Raw genomic sequence first — 24,214 nt, forward strand, 5'->3', positions numbered from 1 at the left:
GGGGAGGAGGGGTGTACTGCAATGCCCAAAGTATTTAGATTTAAGTACATTGTAGTATTAACCACTCCTGAGGATTTACCCCCCTTCCTGACCAGGCCTCTTTTTGCTACTCATCGCCGCACAAATTCAACTGATAATTGCGCGGCCATGCAATGCTGCACCCAAATGAAATTTACGTCCTTTTTTCACACAAATAGAGCTTTCTTTCGGTGGTATTTGATCACCTGTGCGCTTTTTATTTTTCACGCTATAAACAAAAAAATACCAAAAGTTTTGAAGAAAAACAATATTTTTTACTTTCAGCTATAAAGAATATATAGTAAACTCAAAATTAGTTATAACTTTAGGCCAAAATGTATTCTGCTACATGTTTTTGGTAAAAAAATCCCAATAAGTGTATATTGATTGCTTTGTGTGAAAGTTATAGTGTCTACAAACTATGGTATAGATACTGTAATTTACGCCATTTTATTGCTACACAGCGCTGCGTCAGTTTAGCGGACAATTGCGCGGTCATGCAATACGGTACATAAATAAAATGTATGTCCTTTTTTTCCACACAAATAGAGCTTTCTTTTGGTGGTATTTGATCACCTGTGCACTTTTTATTTTTGGCGCTATAAACAGAAAATGTTTGAAGAAAATTAAAAAAAAAAAAAAACCCAATATTTTCTAAAATAAAAATATCCATAAAATATGTATGCAGCCTGTGGACCGAATGAAAAAAAGAGAAGAAATCTCTGCCAGAAAAAGTGTGTGGTATGCCCACCATTAGAATATACCTCCCTGCATCCACCCACTTCTAATGGTGGGCACACATTAGGTCACACTTTGCCACAAGCGCCAGTTCCAAGATTGAACAAATGTTTAAATAGTGGCACACTTGAATAAAAATTGTCCACGTATAAGTGCTACCCCATATGGAAAAATGATGACACCAAGTCCCAAACTATCTTGCCACTGCTCCCCATGTAGTCTGGGCATCTGGGGGGCTCCACGTGACTATCTTTTCCCTCATAAATCCGAAACTTATAAGTATAGCCTGTTGTCCTCTCACAGGTCTTCTACATCTTGACCCCATATCTGGCACGCTTGCTGGGGAGAAATTGTTTGAATGCAAGGCGGCCAGAAAAATGAATCGGGGACTCAACAATGCAGATGTTTTGCTGGGGAGTATAGACATCTGCAAATTTTTGGTTAAGGTGATTTGCAAGGGGCTGAATTTTGTGGAGCCGGTCAAATTCAGGGTCACCCCGAGGACAACACCCCGAGGACAACACCCAGAGTGTGTTGTCGTTGAAATGCATAAAACACATTATACTCTCATATCTATGCCTGGCCATGGCAGCAGAGAACATGGGCATATGATGAATCGGGTACCAATACAACCGCAATTAATTTCTTTTAGTAATGCCCATGTTGAGGGTTAGGGCCAAAAAAAATGTAAATTCGAAAACTGTAATGAGTTTCCATGCGACTGGTCTGGCAAGGCTTGAATTTGGGTTGGCGGCAATACATTTTTGTGCATATAAATTGCTTTGATCCACAATCAACGCATACAGATATTCCGTGAAAAACAGCTCAAAAAATCAAGGGGAGGAGTTAAATTTGCTATTTCCACCTGAATTCCGGGTTGGGCAGTGAATGGGGGAAGTACGGGTGCTGCAGAATTTGTGGGCTGCCAATCGGGATTTGCAAGCACATCCGGAAAGATATTAGGGGCTCTAAAGGCCTGTGTCCGAATTCTTGGTGGTTGCTGGACAATACTTGTGCTTGCCACCGCACCAGCTTGTACTGCACATATGGTACTCACCACGTCGCCAAGTCATACTGCAGTGCTGGTATTATTATTATACAGGATTTATGGCACCAACAGTTTGCTCAGCGCTACAATATAACGGGAGACAATACAGAACAATATAGTTCAATACAAGAGGGTTAGGAGGGCCTGATCCTGGGAGCTTACAATCTAAGAGGTATGTGAAAGACCAGGATGTACTAGGCCACTAGTACTCGCCAGTTCACCAAAAGGTAGCGTGGCACTAGTACTGGCACTCTGCTGCATATGAGAGTCATCAAAATTTACTGACAAGTGCTAACAGAGATCAGGCCTGATTCTACCAAAACTGCGGTTTTGTGTGCAAGGTATCAAGTGACAGTGACCTACTGACACTGCACTTGCTGGGGGAGAAGGGGGGGGGGAAAGCGTAGGGGCTAAACGCAGGTGCTGGCAGGTGCCGGGGCTAATCCCACTAACGCTGCTTTTTGGGGACACTATACCAATGTGAACGCTGGTGTAGTGCTGATCTGATCAAAGATATTGATCCGTTCAGACACTATACTAGCAATGGAGGTTTATTGTGCATGAGCGTGTTCCTGGCAATCAAGGGGTTAAATGTGATGACTGGTGTACTGACGGGCAATCTGACGCTATCTGGGAGGGGTGTGAACACTGCGGGAGCGCGAATCACGTATATATATATATATATATGTGATTTTGTGCACCCATGCTGCTCTGTAGCAGTATTTCTGCTGTGGGGCTGTCAGGAAGAGGTTACAGAAGCGGTTTGTGTTACATCGCTGCGTTACTTTAACTGACAATTGCCCGGTCATGCAACTTGGCACCCAAATTAAATTTACGTCCTTTTTTTGGGCTTTTTTTCAGTGGTATTTGATCGCATGTGCGGTTTTTATTTTTTGCTCTATAAAAAAAAAGGCTGACAATTTTGAGAAAAAAAACCAATATTTTGGACTTTTTGCTATAAAACATGTCCAGTAAAAAAATTTGAAAATCAAATGTTGTCATAAATTTTGGCCAAAATGCATTCTGCGACATGTCTTTGCTAAAAAAAATCCCAATACATGTAAATTAATTGGTTTACGTGAAAGTTATAGCGTCTACAAATGGCGGTATAGGTACTGGATTTTAATTTTTTTTTTTACTAATAATGGCGTCGATGAGCGACTTATGGCGGCGATCAGCGACTTATGGCGGCGATCAGCAACTTATGGCGGGACTGCAGGACTGCGGTGGACATTCTGACACTGGAGGAAACTGACTTGGGGTCATTGACATCCCCAGTGACACCAATACAGTGATCAGTGCAAAAAAAACGAAACACTGACACTGTACTAATGGCACTGGGGAGGAAGGGGTTAACTTTTTTTAGGCAATAAAAGGGTTAACTGTGTGAGGGGAGTGTTTTACAAGGGAGCGGGGGTGTGTGCTTAACAGGAACACACTGATCCCGAGAGATAAACTCCTGTGCTCGGAACTGACAGGGAGCAGAGCTGCAGTGTAAACACTGCAGCCTTGCTCCCTGTCAGTGATTGCCGGTAATCGCCGGGACCCGGCGGGTAATGACCGGCCAGGACCCGGTGATTGACACCCGTGGCCACGATCGGCGGTGGGGGTAGGACGGTCGTGCGCCTCGCACGTGCCCCCTACCAGTTTTGCAGAATGACGTTTTAAAACATGGTTCTGTGCAGTGGTGCCGCCCTGTCGCAGTAAAAACACTGCGGCTGGACAGCAGCAGGTTAAACCCTCAGTGTTTTTTTCAACTTAAACATTGAGCACAATAAAATAAACATTCCCTCAAAAATTATTTGTTAAAATTATTACCCCGGCACGTCATGGTTTACAGCTTTCAATACGTCTGATTCCTGCAATCTCAGTGAGGCTTCCCTGAACTTCCAGTCTTCAAACAAAAGAAATACAGTGCACAGTGAAATCTATTCATTTAGAAAAATGAGGTGGTGGAGGGGAGAGCAGGAGAGTGCCTTGACATCCTAGGGTACAGGGTTGTGTGTTTCTATTGATATTCACACTGTAGTGAGACTCTAGTCCCTGCCTGCAAGGGTGGTTCCATAGGACGCTACAAGAGAAAGGAACCACCCTGAAACAGGAAACCTGCAGCAGAGGTCATGGCACCAGCTTAAACTATAACATAGGAAAGGATTAAGGGATAAAGAAGCTATTCTGTGACTGATTAAATCAATTACTGAAAATACTTAAAGCCCAAGTTTAGCTAAAAACAAAAACATAAAAATCAGCACGAGAGACATAACTTGCAGTTATTATAATGTGTCCCTTATGCTGATTCTTCTTCTTTTAGGAGAAATCCTCCTCTGTCTTACCTCCCCCCCATATTCTTCTCAAGATAAGGGGGTTAATTCAACTAAAGGGTTGTCAACTCTCATCAAGACAATTTGACTATGCCCACTCTTTCCTGCCATATCCGCCATTCATAGGAGCTGTACTACTGATTCTATGAATGAAAAATGATCTCTGAATGGGGATGGATGGATGGATGATTGATCCCATGTTATTAATAGAAGCTCTAGTATAGCTCCCAGGCAGGCTGAATCTGGCAGGAAGGGGCTGGCATAGTCAAGGTCTCTTGATGAGAGCTCCTGTCAGCCCTTTTGTTGTTTTAACCCCGACTGCAATAAAAGATGACAGCGGCAGGGTTGTGTGGGGGAGGGGATAGGACAGAGGAAGATTTATCCTAGAGTAGTAGAATCAGCACAAGGGACACATCATAACACCTGTAAGTTATGTTTCTTGTGCTGATTTTTATGTTTTTGATGTTAGCTAAATTAAAAAAAACTGATTATTATTGCTTTGGGGCGGTGTAGCATGCCAATTGTCCATAATCAGTAAAGGGCTGTGTTGATGGTTTGTCAATGATAGGTCAGATGTCAGATCAGAAATCTACTAGTCAACTATCTGAGTTCAAAAAACTAAAACCTAAATAGATGCTATGTATTATAGTAGGTTGAAGATTATTGTTGAATAAGCCTGTCGATGTCAGTTCATGCTTTTGTTATTATTGTAATCTTTACATTTACTAGGGATGGAAGTTGCAGCCTATCTCTGTGAAAAAGCTCACTCTGTGTCTGTGGTGGAATTGGAGAATATTCCTTTTAAGAAGTTTCTAGGAGAAAAAGTTGGGCTTGCGATTATGAAGGTAATAATCGTTTAGGTAGAAATACCAATATGGTAGGGGACTGTCAATAGAGAGTGGTACACGTAAAAGCAAATGCAGTGATTATTGGATCACTGCATTTGGGCCTTCAGGCCACCCTCATGAAGTCTGTTTCTGATTGTTTGGTCAGAGACATTCACACCAGTGGCCTGCTGGAGGTCATTTTGTAGGGCTGTGGCAGTGCTCATCCTGTTCCTCCTTGCACAAAGGAGCAAATACCGGTCCTGCTGCTGGGTTAAGGACCTTCTACAGCCCTGTCCAGATCTCCTAGAGTAACTGCCTGTCTCCTGGAATCTCCTCCATGCTTTTGAGACTGTGCTGGGAGACACAGCAAACCTTCTGGCAATGGGACGTATTGATGTGCCATTCTGGAGGAGTTGGACTGCCTATTCAACTTCTATAGGGTCCAGGTATCGCCTCCTGCTATCGGTAGTGACACTGTCCCTAGCCAAATGCAAAACTAGTGAAAAACAGTCAGAAAAGTGGCCTCCTCCTATAAAACCATTCCTGTTTTTGGGGGTTGTCGCATTGGTGCCCATCTAGTGCACCTGTTAATTTCATTGACACCAAAGCAGCTGAAACTGATTAACAACCCCCTCTGCTAATTAACTGACCAGATCAATATCCCAGGAGCTTAATTGACATGATGCTATACTCTGATTAAAAAGTGTTCCTTTAATTGTTTTAAACAATGTATTTATACGAGATCTTAACAGTCTTGGGTGGATTATCTCTTACATTCATTGCAGAGTCTACACATTCTTTCCTTGGCCATAAACCTTTGCTGAATAAGCAATGTAGCAAAACACATAAACATTGATGCTGAATTAGTTTCATCATTTGTTATTGCCATGTTTGGCTAATCAGTAGTGCACACAAACATAGGCTGGTGGTTTTTCTTCGCAGTGCTGTGGTTGGCACAAATTGCATTTGTGAATGTTTAGGAAATAACACTGAGAATAGTGTTTGATCATTATACTGTATGTCATAACAGTAGAAGGTGAAATGGCTGGGCAATGTAAAAGGGGTCCATAGATTGGGTCAGGCAGCTTGATAAACTACCTGCCAGGCAACTCCTATATACTTTACAAAATAATGTATCTATTTATTTCAGGTATTTGAAAGTAACCGGGTGAAGTTTTACATGCAGACTGAAGTTTCTGAACTAAGAGAACAAGAGGGAAAGGTAAATACTAAATAAGGCCGCTATCTATTTACATATCTGCTTCTTATCTACTTCGAAAAAGAAAGACAAGAAGTTTGTGACTAAAATGATAAACTGTCATAATTATTATATGAATTAAAGAACCTTTAAAGTGTTTTTAAAGTTTTTATTGCTCTTGGAGTCACCGCTCTTTGCCCTGCTGATTGTTGTCATCAAAACAAAAAGTAAGGAAACTCAAAATTTTAGAGCTCTCCAGAGAGTAAGAAGGGGACAATCTACCAATGGGGAGAAATGTTTCAGTGAAAATTGGGGAGATTTTCTCTCTTATCTTGTGTCTCCAAGAAAGGAAAAGAAGGGAAATAGGGTAATCTTCCTATCAGGACACTGCCATTTGTTTTGTGAGTAGTTGTAGATGAAAGTTTCAGCTGATTTTTTTCATCAAAGCATTGTACTTTTTTATTTTAGTATAGGTGCTTATATAGCGCCGTCAATTTATTCAGTGCTTTATATATATATATATATATATATATATATATATATATATTGTACATTCACATCAGTCCCTAACTCTCAAGGAGTGTACAATCTAAGGTCCCACATTCATACATACACATACTAGCGCCCTTTTAGCTAGGAGCCAATTAACCTACCAGCATGTCTTTTGGAGTGTAGAAGGAAATTGGAGTACCCGGAGGAAACCACGTAGGCAGAGGGGGAACATGCAAACTGCAGGCAGGTAGTGCTGTGGTTGGGATTTGAACTGACGACCCTTTCTCACACTCATCCTCTCTCTTTTTTACTGTAGCAACTAGACATGTGCAGAACAAAAAATTATTTTGTTTCGATTCGTTATTCAAATAGTTTTGTTTAGTTGCATTTGTTAAATTTGTTTAATTTGTGTTTGGAATTAGTTTACTTTATTTATTTTTTAATTCAATTCGACCAAGTCGAAAAGTATCGAATTGGCATTTGAATTTGTATTTATTCTATTTGAAATTTGAATTTCGGAAGATGGTTATATTTTTCTGTTTTAATATATTCTATGCTTTTAGTTTCTATTCTATTCTTTTCTATTTCCTTATTTTATATTCTATTTTATTCAAGTTTTTTATTTTCTATTCTGTTTTACTCTATTCTTTTATTCTATTCTTTTCTGTTTTACTGTATTCTTTTCCATTCTGTTCTAGTCTATTCTATTCTGTTTATTCTATTTTGTTCTATTCCTTTTCTTTTCTATTCTGTTTTATTCTATTCTTTTCTAAATTTAAATTCGGAAGATGGCTATATTCTTTTTCATTTAGAAGCTTTTGGATTAGCATAACATCCAGACAGGGGTCCGACAACTGCAAGCTACATATTTCATGAGTATAGGTTTCCTTCAATTGTACAAAAGTTCCCCCTTGAAAACTCAACCTTCCTTATAGATATGTGGAATGTGATATAATGTATTTGACATATAATTAGGCCATAGTGGTTAATTTATGCTACACTGAAAATTCATTTTGTTTTTTAATCCAAAGAAAAAATTCTTAAGTTTTTAATCACTAAATACCTTGCTTTTTAGATGAAAGAAGTTGTGCTGAAGAGTGGAAAGGTCCTCAGAGCTGATGTATGTGTGATTGGAATAGGTAAGATGTGTATGACAGAATAAAGGCCTTTTAGGATGCTATCAACACCCCTAGCAATTGGGATGGGTTTTCCTACCTGAAGGAAAGTCCATTCTGCAAGCATGCCAGTCCCTTGCATTGGCACCAATAGTAGCAAATGTAAGGGAAAGCCAGCATTCCGATAGTAATTATGCCTTGAGAAAAATCTTGTGTGCCCTTGAAACATCATAATGCCTGATTGCTGTTTTTGTATATCTATATATTTTTTTTACAGTAAAAAGGTATAATTATTATTGAATTGATGGCTTTCTTTCACATAGGTTTTCTAACCTAAGGTGTGGCTGGTCACTTATAAACATCAGATTGTCATCCGCTCCAGCCAAAACCTTTATTCACCGACAGATATTGGGGCTGATTTACTAAAGGCAAATATGCTGATCATTTAGCAAGGGAATCTTCCCTTAAAGTGGAACCTCACTCTCTCAATCAACATTAACTATTTTTATTATGCTGCTAACATTGGTAAACAGATAAGAAAGTATATCATATTTACTTGTTTTAACTTTTTTTACATGTCTTTAGTTATTCCAAGTTTCTGGCCTAGGCAAATAACATTATACATCTCAGGTGCCTTCAGGAGGGAAGAAGGGTTTTTATCACATAAGCATGCATGAGCTAAGGGCAGATGGATTTCAGGAAGTAAACGCTACTTGAGTCATTTGACCTTACTCAAGATGACCACAGCCAGAAATGCTAGTGGGTGTTTTTCAAAGTGATTTCTCATCAAAATAAGCCATAGAGACGTGGATGGTTGGATGAGTTTGCTTTGATTATTAAATATGAATTAAATAGTGTTTTTGGTTTGTGGTGCTCAAGTGCAGTGTAGTTCCCTTTAACTTAGCCTTTAGTAAATCAGCCCCTATGTGTTAAATGCCATAGCATTAACTCCTAAATACACCATGCTTCCCAGCTATATGTTTTGCATTTTTGGAACACACACAGATTTGTTAGGTTGGATTTGTGAAGTTATAGAGATAATTGAGCTTGCTGGTCAGCATTCAAAGTCTATCCCTGTATTTGTGCAATTTTTCCGATGGTACTTATTATGTGATGGGGGTACTTAATAAATGGATAGCAATGGTGGGATTGATTTACTAAAGGCAAATAGACTGTTCACTTGGCAAAGGAATTTTCCATTTGCAAAATAATTTTCCCTTAGCTTAGTGAATACGGTGTAAATTCACTAGCAAAGCTTTTGCAATCAGATCATAGGAAAATAAACAGTATTTTTGCACATTATTAGATGACTGCAGTCAGCTGAACTACACTGAATCTGAGCACCGCCATCCAAAAACTCTATTTAATTCATTTTTAATATTCAAAGCAAACTCATCCATCCATCTATGCCTCCTGAGAATTCACTTTGAAAAATATCCCCTTAGCATGTCTTGAGTAAGGGCAGATGTTTCATGTAGCATTTACTTCCTGGAATCCATCTGCCCTTAGCTCAGGTATGTAGGCAGGAGGGTGTGCTTAGCTGATTTAACCCCTCCTCCCCTCCTGAAGATTCCTGATATGTATGACATAATTTGTCAAAGTTTGGAAACCAGGAAGTAACTAAAAAATGTTAAAAAAGAAGTTTAGAATAAGTAAATATGATATACTTCCCTATCTATTTACGAATTCTAGCAGCCTAAGGATTACAAATAGTCAATAATGATTAAGAGAGTAGAGTTCTGCTTTCACCTCATTCATTTGGGCTAAGAGAAAACTCTCTTGCAAAGTGAAAAGCCTATTTGCCGTTAGTAAATCAACCGTTTCCTCATTTTTTTCCAGCAAGATGGCCAATTTATTTGTTTTGGTAATATTACCTTATACTCTCTCACATCTTACTCCACAACCACGTAAACCTTCCCTGCCTTCCATTTTGCTGGATTTCACTGCCGGCCTCATCATTGTTTAGGAGGGGATGTGGACCTAGAAGATTCTTGTGACTTTCTATAGTGTTCACCTCTGTCACTGGGTGTCTTTGAGGAGAAAGAACAGGGGCCTAATAAAAGTATGACATGTGATGCCAACAGTGACCACTTTTGTTTAACCACTTCCTATCCGGCCCATGTACATAAACAGCCAGATGGGAGCGCTGCAAGAGTGGGTGGACGTTTCTAAAAGCCCCCCCTATCCATTGCTTGTGTGCGCTCCCTGGGAGCGTGCGGCACCACGATTGGTGCCTGCTGTATCTGGAGGACACAGCGGAACACCGATTTCTGTACGGGACCTTTGTGTGAGGTCCCAATTCATGTGATCACTGATTGGTCAATCAGTGATCACATGAATAGTAGTAAACAAGATGCCACTTCCTGACATCATTGCTTACTACTAGTGAAATCTGTGAATGATCACAGAGGTCACATGGTACAAGGCTATTCACAACAGCCTTGTACCATGTGACAAGCTGTGACCAATCACAGCTCTCACAGTATTTCTCAATGGCTGCAAGAATGCAAGAGAAGGAGAAATGATTGCTTTTACAGCCTTTATGGGTGTGAAAGCAATCCGTGTAAAACAAGAAAAAAAAATTTCATCACCCCCCACATGTAGTACAGTGTCACTATGGTGACACGGTACTGCTAGGGTGACAGTATGTAAAAAAAACAAAAAACAAAATAATAATATAAAAAATAAAATAAAAATGTAAAAGAAAATTTAGAAAAATTATAAGTTTTGGTTAAAAACTAATTTGGGTTAATTTATTTTACTAAAAAGATAGATGAATACATTTTGGCCAAGATTTATGAAGAAAGATTATTTATTTGCAAAATTTTATAAGAAAAACACTTTTTTTTCAACATTTTTGGACTTTTTCATTTATATAGCAAAAAAATAAAAATCCCAGTGGTGAATAAATACCACCAAAATAAAGTTTTATCTGTCTCAAAAAAATGCTTAAAAATTCATATGGGTACAGTGTTGCATGACCACGCAACTGTCATTCAAACTGTGATAGCATTGAAAGCTGAAAATTGGCCTGGAAAGTGTCCGTACTTGAAGTGGTTAAGCAGGAAAAATATGAGGTAAGGGCAGTGTCTCTTAAATCTTCTAACCTTGCCCATCTAGACAAGAAAAATGGTTTGTCAATCCAAAGGAATATTGATAACCATCATTAGGTTGGAGATTTGGTCAGTGATGTTTTCTTTGCTGATGTAATAAATATTCAACATAGGAATCTGTGAGAAAAAAAATGGTTCACTGCAAACAAAACTGTATTCCTAGGTGCAAGTCCTACTACAGGCTTCCTGAAACAGAGTGGGGTCACCATTGATTCCAAAGGATACATTCCTGTTAATAAGGTAATAATTATGGTGTACACAATCTGCCACATTTTTTAGTTATTGTTATTACAGGTACTTATAGAACGCTGTCAATTTACACAGTGCTTTACACATTTATTGTACATTCACATCAGTCCCTAACCCTCAAGGGGCGTACAATCTAAGGTCCCTAACTCACATTCATACATACACATACTAGGGACAATTTAGACAGGAGCCAATTAACCTACCAGCATGTCTTTGGAGTGTGGGAAGAAACCCACGCAGGCACAGGGAGAACATGCAAACTCCAGGCTGGTGGTGCCGTGGTTGGGATTCAAACTGACGACTCTAGTATTGTGGGGCAGAAGTGCTACGCATTCAGCCACTGTGCTGCCCAAGTTTTGCTACTTTCTGTAGCAATACTTGTACTTATATTTAATTTATATTTAATGTTTTTTATTTTTATTTATATTTATTTTATATTGAATGTGTATTTATATTTATATTGTACTTAGATTTAAATTTACATAATGGTTTCAGTAAGTATATTAGCATATAATAGTGTTCAATAACTCATAGCAAACAGATATCAGCTGTCATTAGTTTAGAGCAGTCAAAACAATTCAAGTTAAACTATTTGTTCAACTAAACCTTCCCAATCCACTCTTCTACATGACTTTAGCAAGTTTTATTTCAGATTCCTACCTGTCTTTGTTCTGGAGATAATACAGACAATTAGAGGTTTTGCAGGCTGGATGCTGTCAGTAAGTTACAGCTAAACAAGCACATTTGGATTACAGACCAGCGAATCATTTGCCTAGTACAGGCAGAAGCAGGAGATGTCTCCATTAAAAAGACATAGATTGAAGACATACTGTATATCAGTGCAGTAAAAACACCTTTTTAAAGTCAAAAGTTAAGTACTTATACCAGGGGTGGACTGACAACTCATGGGGCCCCCGGGCAATAGGGGATCATGGGGCCCCTGAATCCTTGCCCAAACTCAAAAAATCCCATGGAAAAGGTACCAGGGGCATCTTATGGGGCCCCCTACTGACCCCGGGCCCTCAGGCAGTGCCCGAGTTTCCAAATGGTCAGTCCGCCCCTGACTTATACCCATACACTCCATTAATAACCTCAATATGAGGGAAAAGCATCACGAGCAGAGTTCAGGTTGTGTGTCTTGCACTGGATCTTTTATTAAATCTTCAACCATGGCCTTTTATTAGGAGAATGGCTGCCTAATACTTTTACTGTGCCTTTTGAAGTTGCTATTTTGCTAGGTAGGAAACTTTAAACAGAAAAATAACACCACAGGAATGTAAATATGTTCATAGCTGTGATTATAAATATGTTTTAGATCAAAAAGGTGGAGTAACATAGGTCCCAATTACACAGGAACGTGGTGCGGGAAACCCACGTTCTTTGCGCATTTCTCCACTGTTTTCAAAATGCACTGCAGTTGCAATCTGCAATGGGTGTCAATGTTAACAACACACCAAACGCAAGTTGGAAATGCATTGCTTTTGCCTGCACCGGATTACTTGGTACAGAAGAACCATGCGATTCGGTTACAGTGCGTTTCCAAAAGTAGTGCATGCCTTACTTTTGGTGCGATGTAGTGTGATTTGAGCAGATTCAAAATAAATTGGCTCAAATTGCACTGCACTGAACCACATGTGAATCACAATCGATTCCTAGTGTGAACTGGCCCTTAAAGATGATTAATGTTGCTTGTTCGTTACGGGTTATTGGACATGGCTTGCTAATGTTTATGTTATGAAATAAGCCCAGAAGAAGCTAATAATTGTTTTGAGACTAGGAGGGCAAAGCTATTTTACAAATCTCAATCGTCCTAAACATTCAAATGCATTGTAGCGGAAAATAGTATTGACTAATACGACACTTGAAATGTGCTTTCACTTTCATGGAGCAAGTAGTTGTGCTCTGCTGACCTGGCATGTTTTCTTGGATAACTCAGTCATTTTCAAGAGAAACATTTGTACAGGAAAATCCCACAGCTACAATTTTATTTTATTTTTTGGTTCTCACACAACACTGGACTAAAAGAAATGTCTCTATTGAAAAAGAACATTAAAGAGCTTGGAACAACTTTAGTCAATTAAAAAACAACTATCACAAAAATAATGTCTTTAAACATATATACCTATACAACATTTAGTATAACATTTTTAAAGTGTGATTTTTTTTAATTATTATTACTTTGATTTAAGTGCATGAAGTATAAAGTATAAAGATCTCAACCATGGATAAGGATGAGGGGGAGAAGAGTGATTATCGAGTAGCCATGGCCTAACTGCCACATGCAGGAGTGCTCTTGAATTTGATAAATGGGCTGTCACATGCCTATCACATGTTGCCTCTTCTTTTTCATGTAACTAGAGTAGCGCTACCCCCTAAGAAGCCACTGGATTTTGAGTCCCCCTTTTTCCTGCACAGCCAGGACACATGTATTTTCCAAAATTCCTTCACAGTCAGTAACAGTCCATGGACTTGTTTTGTTGTTTTATTTAGGGGAAACAACTTGGATACAGTCTAGGTATATAGATGCCCAACTTGACTAGTAGAACAGACTTTGAGGACAGCTTCCTATTTTCTGTACAAAAAAAAAGAATGGATCCTGGACTCTACTCCCTCTGGAGTGGCATCAGTTTCTTAACAGATCAGTTACCATATCACGTAAAGGAGCACCAAGTCCCTTTGGATGAACCTCTTCAGACCCCAGCTGGAAACCACCCATCTAGGCTGCCATGAAGAGTATACCAGAACAAGGGATTCCAGAACAGTGCTTAGCACTGTCCCCGGGAGAACTTGCTGGGTATTGCACCTGGCAGCCCTCTCCCTTGTAAGCCCTGGGGGTGTACAGGTAATCATGCTGTCCCTTGTTTCCTGCCGCTGTGGATAAAACTGCTTTCAGACTTTTTGCTGGGCTAGTTTTCCTCCAGGCTAAGCAGGCTGCCCTTTTCCAGTAGACTGCGGAATAGTGGAGCTCCCTCTTTCAGCTTCCTTGACTTCAGCCTCCAGCCTAGAAGCAGAGTCCCCTTTCCCTGTGGCCCCCTCCCAGGCCATACGACAATAACTCAACAATCCATCTTCCACCCGACTACTGCTGGCCAAGCTCTCTCATATTTAAGTGCTGACCTTGCCACCTTGCAAGGCCTCCTGCCTGGGGATTGTCTAAATGCCCCTAAGTATGCATTTCCTGCCTCTTTACCTCCACCCACTAGTTTCTAGACGTTTCCATGAACCTCCAGAAGCAGGGGGGGGGGTACTAATGAGTACCTTCACAGTGGTATGCTGAAGGTGAGTCTTTGGCAGGTCTAAAGCTCGGTATATACTAGTATGAAAATTCTCACTACATTCAAATATTCTTTGAAAGTAGTTCAATATTTTGTTTGCTTTTATCATTCAATTTTGGAATGAATATACTTTACCAAACAATAACTACACACATTCTTAGAAATTCATAAATACCAAAAAAAATTCCACCCTGATCCTTCAAATTTTTTCATCAATGCATTAAAAAATGAATGCCAATTTGACCCAAGTAATGCTTAGAAAAATGAATGAACCTTCTTGCAATACAAAATACAGAACAAAATTCTACTAGTGTATACCAAGCTAAGAGAAGATATTGCGCGGGCACATCTCAGGAGAGTTTCTGCTTCAGTAATTTCAAGCATACTAAGGCTAGCCATACAAAAATGTATTCTATTCAGCTCATGGACTGAAAGAAAGGAATCCATTAGATTCCTCCATCCATGCTAAACAGCTAGGTAGAATAAACCCCCCTGATGGCTACTGTGTGCTGACGTTTGGCAGTCAAAATCCCCAACAGTGACTTCATATGACAGGATGAAATCACTGTTGGTCAGGCAGTTTTCCACCTAGCTCCTTCAACTCAACTGTTATGGAGTTGGGAGGTGCTGAACCGGCCGATATTTGAGCCACACCTCTGACTTCATGGTTTGACTATTATGTGCCACTGTCCCTTTTTTGCAACTAGTTCATGCAGTTAAGGCAGAACTAATTTTTTTTTTAAACAATCTAAAATTGTAAGTTAGACATTGAGCATGCCTGCATACTTGCAAATCTATGTTATCTTTTGCATTATCCATATTTCACATGATCCATATGCCATCTTGCCTAGTTATTCATCAGTATTAGTGGGAGGTGATGAAGGGGTAGTACTGTTCGAGGGAAATGAAATCATTTCTTCACAGGAAGTCCTATGTAGGAAAAATGTTTTGTTTTTATTTTTTTACCAGGAACAGCAAAAAACATGGCATGTAATAAGGACATTTTAACCCCACCTTAATCCTGCCCCTCTCCTGCTCTTTTTTTTAAGCCGTTTGCAACAACATAATTGTAAAATATAACTCAACAAATGAGTAGAGGAAACTGAAGACAGCAATGTGTGATGCAACATTGTTCTGATGGTCTTATGCAAATATAGGAGCATCATGACATACTAACAGGGAGATGAGAAAATCCTATGACCTCTGGGCTTTGAAGCATGTGAAGCAGAAGAAAATATGTTGTACAGAATCCAGGTCCTACTTTGTGCCTGTAAAGCAGCTGGGAAACATCTGGGAAAGCTACAAGACATATAAATTTATATGTGTGCATGCTTTCTGTTTCGGAGTGTTTGCATAAGGCTAGGTTCACACAGTTTGCATTTGATCCGTTTCTATAGTGCTTTTTGCGGTGAGTTTTTGCACATGTGTTTTTGCCCCATTGTGCCGCGTTTCTTATGTGTTTTGCGTTTTTTTTCAACTTATAAAATGCAAAACACATCAAAAACGCATCAAAAACATGCTACATGCTTTTCTGCAGCATCTCCATTGAAGTCTATAGAACAAAAAACGCAACGTTTTGCATTTAAAAAAGTCCCTGACCCTTTCCAAAAAATGCACCAGGTGAAAACGCGGAGATGTGAACGTGTCCCATAGGAAATCATGTTAAATTTTGTAAAGCGCTGCGCAAACTGTTGGCGCTATATAAATCCTGTATAATAATAATAAATGCACTGTTGTGCATTTCTGCAAAATGCAGCGGAAAATGCATGGATGTAAACCTAGACTAAAGAAACTTTTAAAAACACTAAAAATCCTTTATTATTTATGGTATTAGTTGCAACACAGAAAAGGCATATCAACTGTATAGGTATGTTTTGTATGTTTTGGAATTTTTCTATGATTAAGGCTCAGTTCACACTAGCTTTGTCAGCAGGCGTCAGACAGGCGTTTGAGAAGCGTTTTTAACGCTTCACAAACGCCTATGAAAATTCTGCACATGGCACCACACAGTGCTGTTCACACTGAAGCATTAGCGTTGTGGCAAAACTGACGCCTCGTGTGGAGTCAGGAGTTGAAGCCTCCCATTCAAGTCTATGGTGCCGCTCCGCAAATGCCTGGCAGGAGTTTGCGGTGCGGTTGTGACGCGGTTGCGAAGCGGTTGTGGAGCGTTAATACCATTTAACTTCATTATAGGAATTTGTGGTGCGGTTTTAATGCTTGACAAACGCCTATCAACTGCCACAAAACTGTACATGGGGCGTTTGGGGAGCGTTAAAAATGCTTCCCAAACACCTGTCAAACGCCATAGGGGCGTTTGGCAAGAGTTAGAAATAAAGTCAAGTGTGAACGAGCCCTAAGGAATACGAAAGAAAAGAATGATCTCACATAGACAACTAGTAATATACCATACATGAAAGGTAAAAGAAATAAATAGTTTCTCTCTAGTTGCTGGATGTCAGGAAAATCCTGCTGCTATCGGATATCAGGAAAATCCTGCTGGTATTGGATGTTAGGAAAATCCTGCTGGTATTGGATGTTAGGAAAATCCTGCTGCTATTTGCTCTACATTGTAAAAGAATTCCTAAAACAAATAGCTCACAGATGTGCTAATGTTTTACAAGGTTGAGCTGGAAGGGTCACTCTTCAAAAAACTCCTGTCTCTCTTCTTTATATCTCCTGCAGTGACTACTACTGCCTGTTTTAGAGCTTAACCTTATAAAAGACTGCATTTCCAAAGCGATACTTTGAATACTAATTTGTCAATGTGCTGTGATGTGTCAGAGCCAAGTGCCACTAGTGTACAAATCATAAAACTGCCTTAGGCTAATTTATGGCAGCTCGACTGATATGAATAATGAAGGGCATAACATTAATTAAAGGAAAATCACTTTATTAAAAATATTTTTGGAAATCACTATACTTACAACTGTCATTTGTTAGATGTGGGGATGAGGAGCAGGGAGGAGGATTGAGGGTGAGGTGTCAGATACTTTTATTACAAGGACTACCAATACATTCAACAGAATCTGAAGAGATTACAACATCTAAGTGAAAGCTGAGGGTTATGAGTTGGAGTGGGTTTTCAGCCACTGTGACGGTATAAACCAGTAGGATAATCTGAGATGAGAAAATAGACATTCAGATGCACGGAAATGAAAGCAGGCCTGATATACTACCACAAAAAATAGGTTTGTCAAACTGTTCTTTAGTAGCCACATTAGCCACAAGAGGAGGCTCTATCTGCTTTAGTTTTAGGGCCCGTGTTGATACTCTTCAGGTCTGTTTCAATAGTTATATAAAGATTACTTTTTTTAAATTTTCCTCCAGAAATTCCCCCCATCCCCACATTGCTGTAATCTTCCAGTGTGCCAGGGGTTAATAGAACTGGGGAAGCTGTCATTTTCACTCATTGAGAGTGCTGATTATGCTTTTCCTTTATGCCCATGAATGCCTTTATGCGTAATGAAACATGATGTATGAATGGAAGGGTCAGACTTATCAATCTTCTACCTGTCCTCCATATATTGATCGTGTTTCATTCATAGACAACAATGAACAGAGTATGTAGTCATAGACTTTGTGTGGGCATATTGAAGAGAAACTGAGTACAGTAAAAACAACTTTATAATATAACATTAAAAATCTATTGCACAACATTAAAAATTACTCTCCACATAGGGGTTCACAACATGCAAAGATTCTCATTACAGTCCACAAGTGGACTTGATGCATTTTTGGAATCTTTCTTCAGGAGCACATGTGACAGAATCTGTATACTGGAACCCACTCCTAATCTTTTACTAGAGTAATATCAGCCAGTAGGGTAGACTGGAATTCATAGCATGTGCATGTTGCCCGTAGAGGTGCAAATGAGTAAGCCAAGGTGAAGAAACTGCTTCTCGGGTGGGAAATTCAGTAAACAGCCAATAGTCTTGTACACATAATCTTGAAATAGAAGGACCAAATCCCAATGGGGAACCATTCAGATCCAAAGTAAGTCAGCATAAATCAAGTTAAAGTAATCAAGGCACATATATTCCAAAGAGGGGGCTCTTGATAAATATCTTAGAAACAAACTTAGTTCACATCAATCCAGCCTGTGTGTTTCATTGATAGAAGCTGTAGTACCGTCTTCTATGAATGGCAGTGCTGGGCAGAAAAGGTGGGTATAGTTGAGCCTTCTTGATGAGTAGAAATGGCAGTTCCCCCAGTTCTTTTAACCCCCATGGAACCAGAAAATTACAGCATCTGGGGTTAGGTGGGAGCATTAGTGGAGGAAAATTTTAAGGAAACCAGTTGCCAAGATGGGAAATTGTGACTAGCACAGACAGACACTGAAGCAGAGACCAGCCAGAAGAAACTGGTATTAACGGAATTAACTGATTAATTAGCAATACCCCCACCCAACTCAGTGTAAATGTAGGCCTTCTTTAAGGGAGGCACAGCCAGGGGTAGCATTGGCAACTATCATCTTGGATAAAGTATTGATCTTGGATTAACCACTAGCCTACAGGGCACTTATACCCCCTTCCTGCCCAGGCCAATTTCCAGCTTTCAACACTGTCACACTTTGAATGACAGTTGCCCGGTCATGCAACACTGTACCCATATGAAAGTTTTATCATTTTTTTGTGACAGATAGAGCTTTATTTAAGTGGTATTTAATCACCTCTGGGTTTTTTATTTTTTTTTTAAACAAACCAAAAACCACTGAAAATTTTGGAAAAAAACATTTTTTTCTTAGTTTTTGTTATAAAATTTTGTAAATAAGTGATTTTTCTCCTTCACTGATGTGCGCTAATGAGGCTGCAGTGATGGGCATTGATAGGCTGCACTGATGGACACTGATGAGGAGACACTGGTAGGTGGCACTGATGGGCATTGACAGGCATCACTGATGGGCACTGAAAGGCAGCACTCATATATGGCACTGACAGGCGGCACTGGTAGGTGGCACTGATAGGGGGCACTGACTGGCACTGATAATCAGCACTGACTGGCACTGTTAGGTGGCACTGACTGGCACTGTTAGGCGGCACTGATAGGCAGCACTGATGGGCACTGATAGGCAGCACTGATGCACACTGATAGGCGGCACTGACTGGCACTGATAGGCGGCACTGATTGGCAGCACTGATAGGTGGCACTGATAGGTGGCACTGACTGGCACTGATAGGCGGCACTGACTGGCACTGACTGGCACTGTTAGGCGGCACTGATAGGCAGCACTGACAGGCACTGATAGGTGGCACTGATGCACACTGATAGGTGGCACTGACTGGCACTGATGGGTGACACTGAAAGGCAGCTCAGATGGGCAGTGATGTGTGGCATTGATGTGGCACTGATGGGCACTGAAATGTGGCACTGATGGGCACTGACAGGTGGCGCTGCTGGGGCTACACAATTCATAAGGGCACACTGATCATCAGTGCGCTGATGATCTGTGTACATGTACCCTCTGAGGAATGCCGATTACCGGCTCTCCTCTCGAGCTGACAGCTTGTGAGGAGAGAAATACTGCTAACCGGCATTTCCCTGTTTACATGTGATCAGCTGTGATTGGACACAGCTGATCACATGACCGAGCCGACATCTTCGGCTCTTTCCATGGATCGGTGATCCGCTGTGTCCGAGGGACACAGCGCCCCGCCAATCACCGCGCTGTGCGCTCCAGGAGCCACGCATGCGCAGTTAGAATGGGAGGACGTCATATGATGTCCTCCCAGAACGAAAGAACCACCTTGCGTCCGTCATATTACTATATGGCGGGCGGGAGGTGGTTAAGTATTGGGCATTTCACTTCGGCTCTGCACTTCAGTGAAAGCACAAAGTGAGAAACCACAGCAGACAACTCCAAATACTAAGCAGACTACAGGTTTCCCCATCCAGCTCTTTCATCTCTTACCCAGTCTGCTTCTTCATCTCACCACTCTGTAACATGCACGCTTTACTCCTCCTTCTCACAGTTGTATCCTCTTTCTTCAAACTCTCTCTCCTTCAACCCTCTTCTCCACCCCACAGCTTATATATATCACCCTCACTCCTGTCTTCACCTTATTACTGTACTCATCAACTCCTGCTAATTCTGAACCCACATACTAATAAAACCTCCAGGACACTGGCACCTGTCCCTCCATAAAAGTCATATTCCTATATTACCTCTCTCACCCTTCTGCTTCTAACATCTGGAGACATTTCCCCAAATCCTAGGCCGCCATCTTTTTCCTTTGACCAACACACCTGGCACCCCCTATCCTCTAACAGCAGCCGCAATCCACACAATCTGGTTACTATTCCTCTTCTTCCTAGAACCAGCATCCCCTTTTCCTGTGCCCGCTCTGTATGTAACAAACTCACCTCTGTCCATGACCTTTTTATCATAAACTCCTCTAACCTACTTGCAATTATGGAAACCTGGCTTCATGAATCTGACTTTCCCTCTCCTGCTGCCCTCTCCCATAGTGGTCTCCTCTGGACTCACTCTCCCAGGCTTAGTGGACGTAAAGGAGAGGGAGTTGGAATGCTCCTATCCCCTTAAAGCACTTTTTAGGTCCTTCATTCACCTGTCTCTCTGTCTCTCTCCTCATTTGAAGTTCACTGTATTCGTCTGATCTCTCCAGTTTCTTTAAGAATTGCTGTGATCTATCGGCCTCCTGGACCAGTATCAAGCTTCCTTGATGACTTCTCTGCCTGGCTGCCTTACTTTCTCTCTTCTGAAATTCCCACAATCATTCTTGTGACTTCAACATTCCTGTTAATCTTAACTCTCCTGCTACCTCTAAACTTCTGAGCCTAACCACTTCTCTAGACCTAAAACAATGGACACATGCTTCTACTCACTCTAATGGCAACTGCCTTGACCTTGTATTCTCCTACCTATGCACTCCTTGCATCTCACTAACTTTCCTTTTCCTCTCTTTGATCACTCCCTTATTAGCTTCACTCTCTCTTTGGCTTCTTCCTCCTTGTCCTCCAACTACCAAACAGTTACCTGTAGAAACCTTAGCTATCTTAACCCTTCTCTTCTTTTTTTGGCAACAGATTGTCTCTATGACAAAATCTCAGCCTTGTCCTGCCCCAGCCTGGCCACTTCTGTATACAAGTTCACTGTCATCCACTGTGGAAAGATTGGCCACCCTCACAACACACAGAATTAGGCCCTGACCACCACAGCCCTGGCAAACAGACAATACCAGATGCCGCAAAAACCATAGCCATGCTCTTGAGTGTTGTGGTATAAGACTAAGACCCAGCAAGACTTCGACTAATATAAATCTGCCCTTCAAAAATACAATTCTTGTCTCCACACTGCCAAACAGTTCTAATTTATCACTCTCATTAACACCCTTTCATGCAATCCCTGTTAATTATTTTCTACCTTTAACTCTCTACTTCGTTCTTCTTTACCTCCACCTACTAACTTACTGCCCAGGAGATCGCTAATCACTTCAAAAATAAGATTTATACAATTTGTGATGATATCTTCCTCACCCTACACTCCTTGTCCACCTGCATAATCTATACTTCCCTTGTTTAACCCAGCTACTATAGAGGAAGTTGGTAAACCTTTTTCTAAAGCCCACCTTACCACTTGTCCCCTGTTGCCTCGCAAATACTACGGTCACCCTCTGGCTCTATCCTTCACTGTTTAACTCATATCTTCAATCTCTCCTTTTCTACTGGCATCTTCCCCAACCCTCTAAAACATGCGCTAGTCACCCTCATACTTAAAAAGGCCTCACTGGACCCCACCAATCTTAACAACCAAAGACCCATCTCCTTGCTTCATTTTGCCTCCAAACTCCTTGAACGTCTAGTCTACAACTGGCTGAGCTGCCACCTTATTGAGAATAACCTTCTTGATCCCCTTCAGTCTGGATTTCACCAACAACACTCCACAGAAACAACTCGCCTAAAACTCACGCTTGCTTACCGCTAAAAGCAATGGTCACTATTCTGTACTCTTACTCTTGGACCTCTCCACTGCCATTGACATAGTTGACCACCCCCTTCTCCTCAAAAAACTCTATTTACTTGGTCTCCGTGACTGTACTCTCCGTTGGTTTGAACCTTACCTATCTCACCTTCAGTGTCACAACTCTACTTCCTCCTCTCCTACTCCTCTTACTGTCATGGTCCCCCTAGGTTCTGTCCTTGGACCTCTCTTATTCTCGATCTACACCTCTTCTTTGGGTCAACTGATAGCTTCCCATGGTTTCCAATACCATTTCTATGCTGATAACACACAAATCTATCTCTCTACTCCTCAGCTCACCCCATCAGTTTCATAGTTACATAGTTAGTCTGGCTGAAAAAAGACAAAAGTCCATCCAGTTCAACCATAGAAAAAAGTATCACGTATCAATGATTTACTAACAGACCTATCAGACTCTACTAATCAGCTCACCCCATCAGTTTCCTCAGGTATTACCGATTTACTACCAGACATATCAGACTAGATGTCACACAACTTCCTAAAACTCAATCTATCCAAAACTGAGCTCATAATATTTCCTCCCCCACGCGCCTATTCTCCTGATTTCTCAGTCAGGATCAATAGCACCACTATCAACCCATCCCTGCATGCCAGGGTGCTAGGGATAACCCTGGATTCTGAACTATCCTTTCAGGCTCACATCCAATCCCTGTCCAAATCATGCCGCCTCAACCTCTGCAACATCTCCAGAATACACCCCTTTTTAACCAATGCTACCGTAAAGCTCCTAATTCACTCCCTGGTTATCTCTCGTCCCGACTACTGCAACTCCCTCCTCATTAGCTTACCTTTACATAGGCTATCCCCCCTCCAGTCCATCATGAATACTGCTGCCAGGCTCATCCACCTTACCAACTGTTCAGTGTCTGCTACCCCTCTCTGCCAATCCCTCCACTGGCTTCCACTCGCCCAACGAATAAAATTCAAAATACTAACAACTTACAAAGCCATCCACAACTCTGCCCCCAGCTACACCACCAACCTGGTCTCAAAATATCAACCAAACCGCTCTCTTCGATCCTCCCAAGACCTTCTGGTCTCTAGTTCTCATGTCACCTCCTCCCATGCTCGCCTCCAGGACTTCTCCCGAGTTTTTCCCATCCTATGAAACTCCCTACCCCAATCTGTCTGGCTATCTCCTAATCTACCCACCTTTAGATGATCCCTGAAAATCTTTCTCTTTAAAGAAGCCTATCCTGCTTCTAACTACTAAACTGTCTTTTTTTTCTTCCATCAGCTCATCCCCCACAGCTATTAGCTTTTGCATCACTGAAACCTTCCTCCTAGATTGTAAGCTCTAACGAGCAGGGCCCTCTGTTTCCTCTTGTACCAAATTGTATTGTAACTGTAATGTCTACCTTCATTTTGTAAAGTGCTGCACAAACTGTTGGCGCTATATAAATCCTGTATTATAATAATAATAACTCGGAGTATGGTCTATTTTAGCTGATGCAAGCAGAGCCAGAGAACATAGAAGGTTAACAAGGAGAAGCAGGGTTGAACATACACAAAACTGTGAGCTACAGAATTAGAATAAACAGGCAGACAGACATTGGTGAAAAAAGTAGATAAAGTTCATAAAAGAATAACAGACACAAGAAGTAACCAAACTGGGAACAAAACAGAGGATAAAAGCACAAACCACAGACAAGATAGAACTAAGACAGATGTGCAATCAAATCAAGGTCACAAAATAATAAGAATCATAAGTTTTGACCGTAAAAAGCTTGTTGACTCTGTTTACAATGCAGCATTTCAGAAACTGCTGACCTACTAGTATTATCATGCACTACAGTCTCTAGAGTTTAAAACAAATGAGGT

The 24,214-nt window shown here is 40.8% G+C and overlaps 1 protein-coding gene across 4 annotated transcripts in view; it reads left to right on the forward strand.

Moving 5' to 3' along the window:
• The window catches only part of AIFM3 (AIF family member 3), a 93,778-nt gene that overhangs the window by 45,103 nt on the left and 24,461 nt on the right, over positions 1 to 24,214 (forward strand). For all 4 annotated transcript variants that reach the window (XM_089677645.1, XM_089677651.1, XM_089677658.1 and 1 more), the window contains exons 12-15: positions 4,855 to 4,970; positions 6,103 to 6,174; positions 7,718 to 7,781; positions 11,034 to 11,110. In XM_089677645.1, the coding sequence (XP_089533771.1) occupies positions 4,855 to 4,970; positions 6,103 to 6,174; positions 7,718 to 7,781; positions 11,034 to 11,110 (329 nt within the window). The remainder of the gene's footprint in view (positions 1 to 4,854; positions 4,971 to 6,102; positions 6,175 to 7,717; positions 7,782 to 11,033; positions 11,111 to 24,214) is intronic.

Source organism: Staurois parvus, unplaced genomic scaffold, assembly GCF_062004578.1.
Source record: "Staurois parvus isolate SC_StPar_1 unplaced genomic scaffold, SC_StPar_1.0 ptg000014l, whole genome shotgun sequence".
Taxonomy (NCBI): Eukaryota; Metazoa; Chordata; class Amphibia; order Anura; family Ranidae; genus Staurois; species Staurois parvus.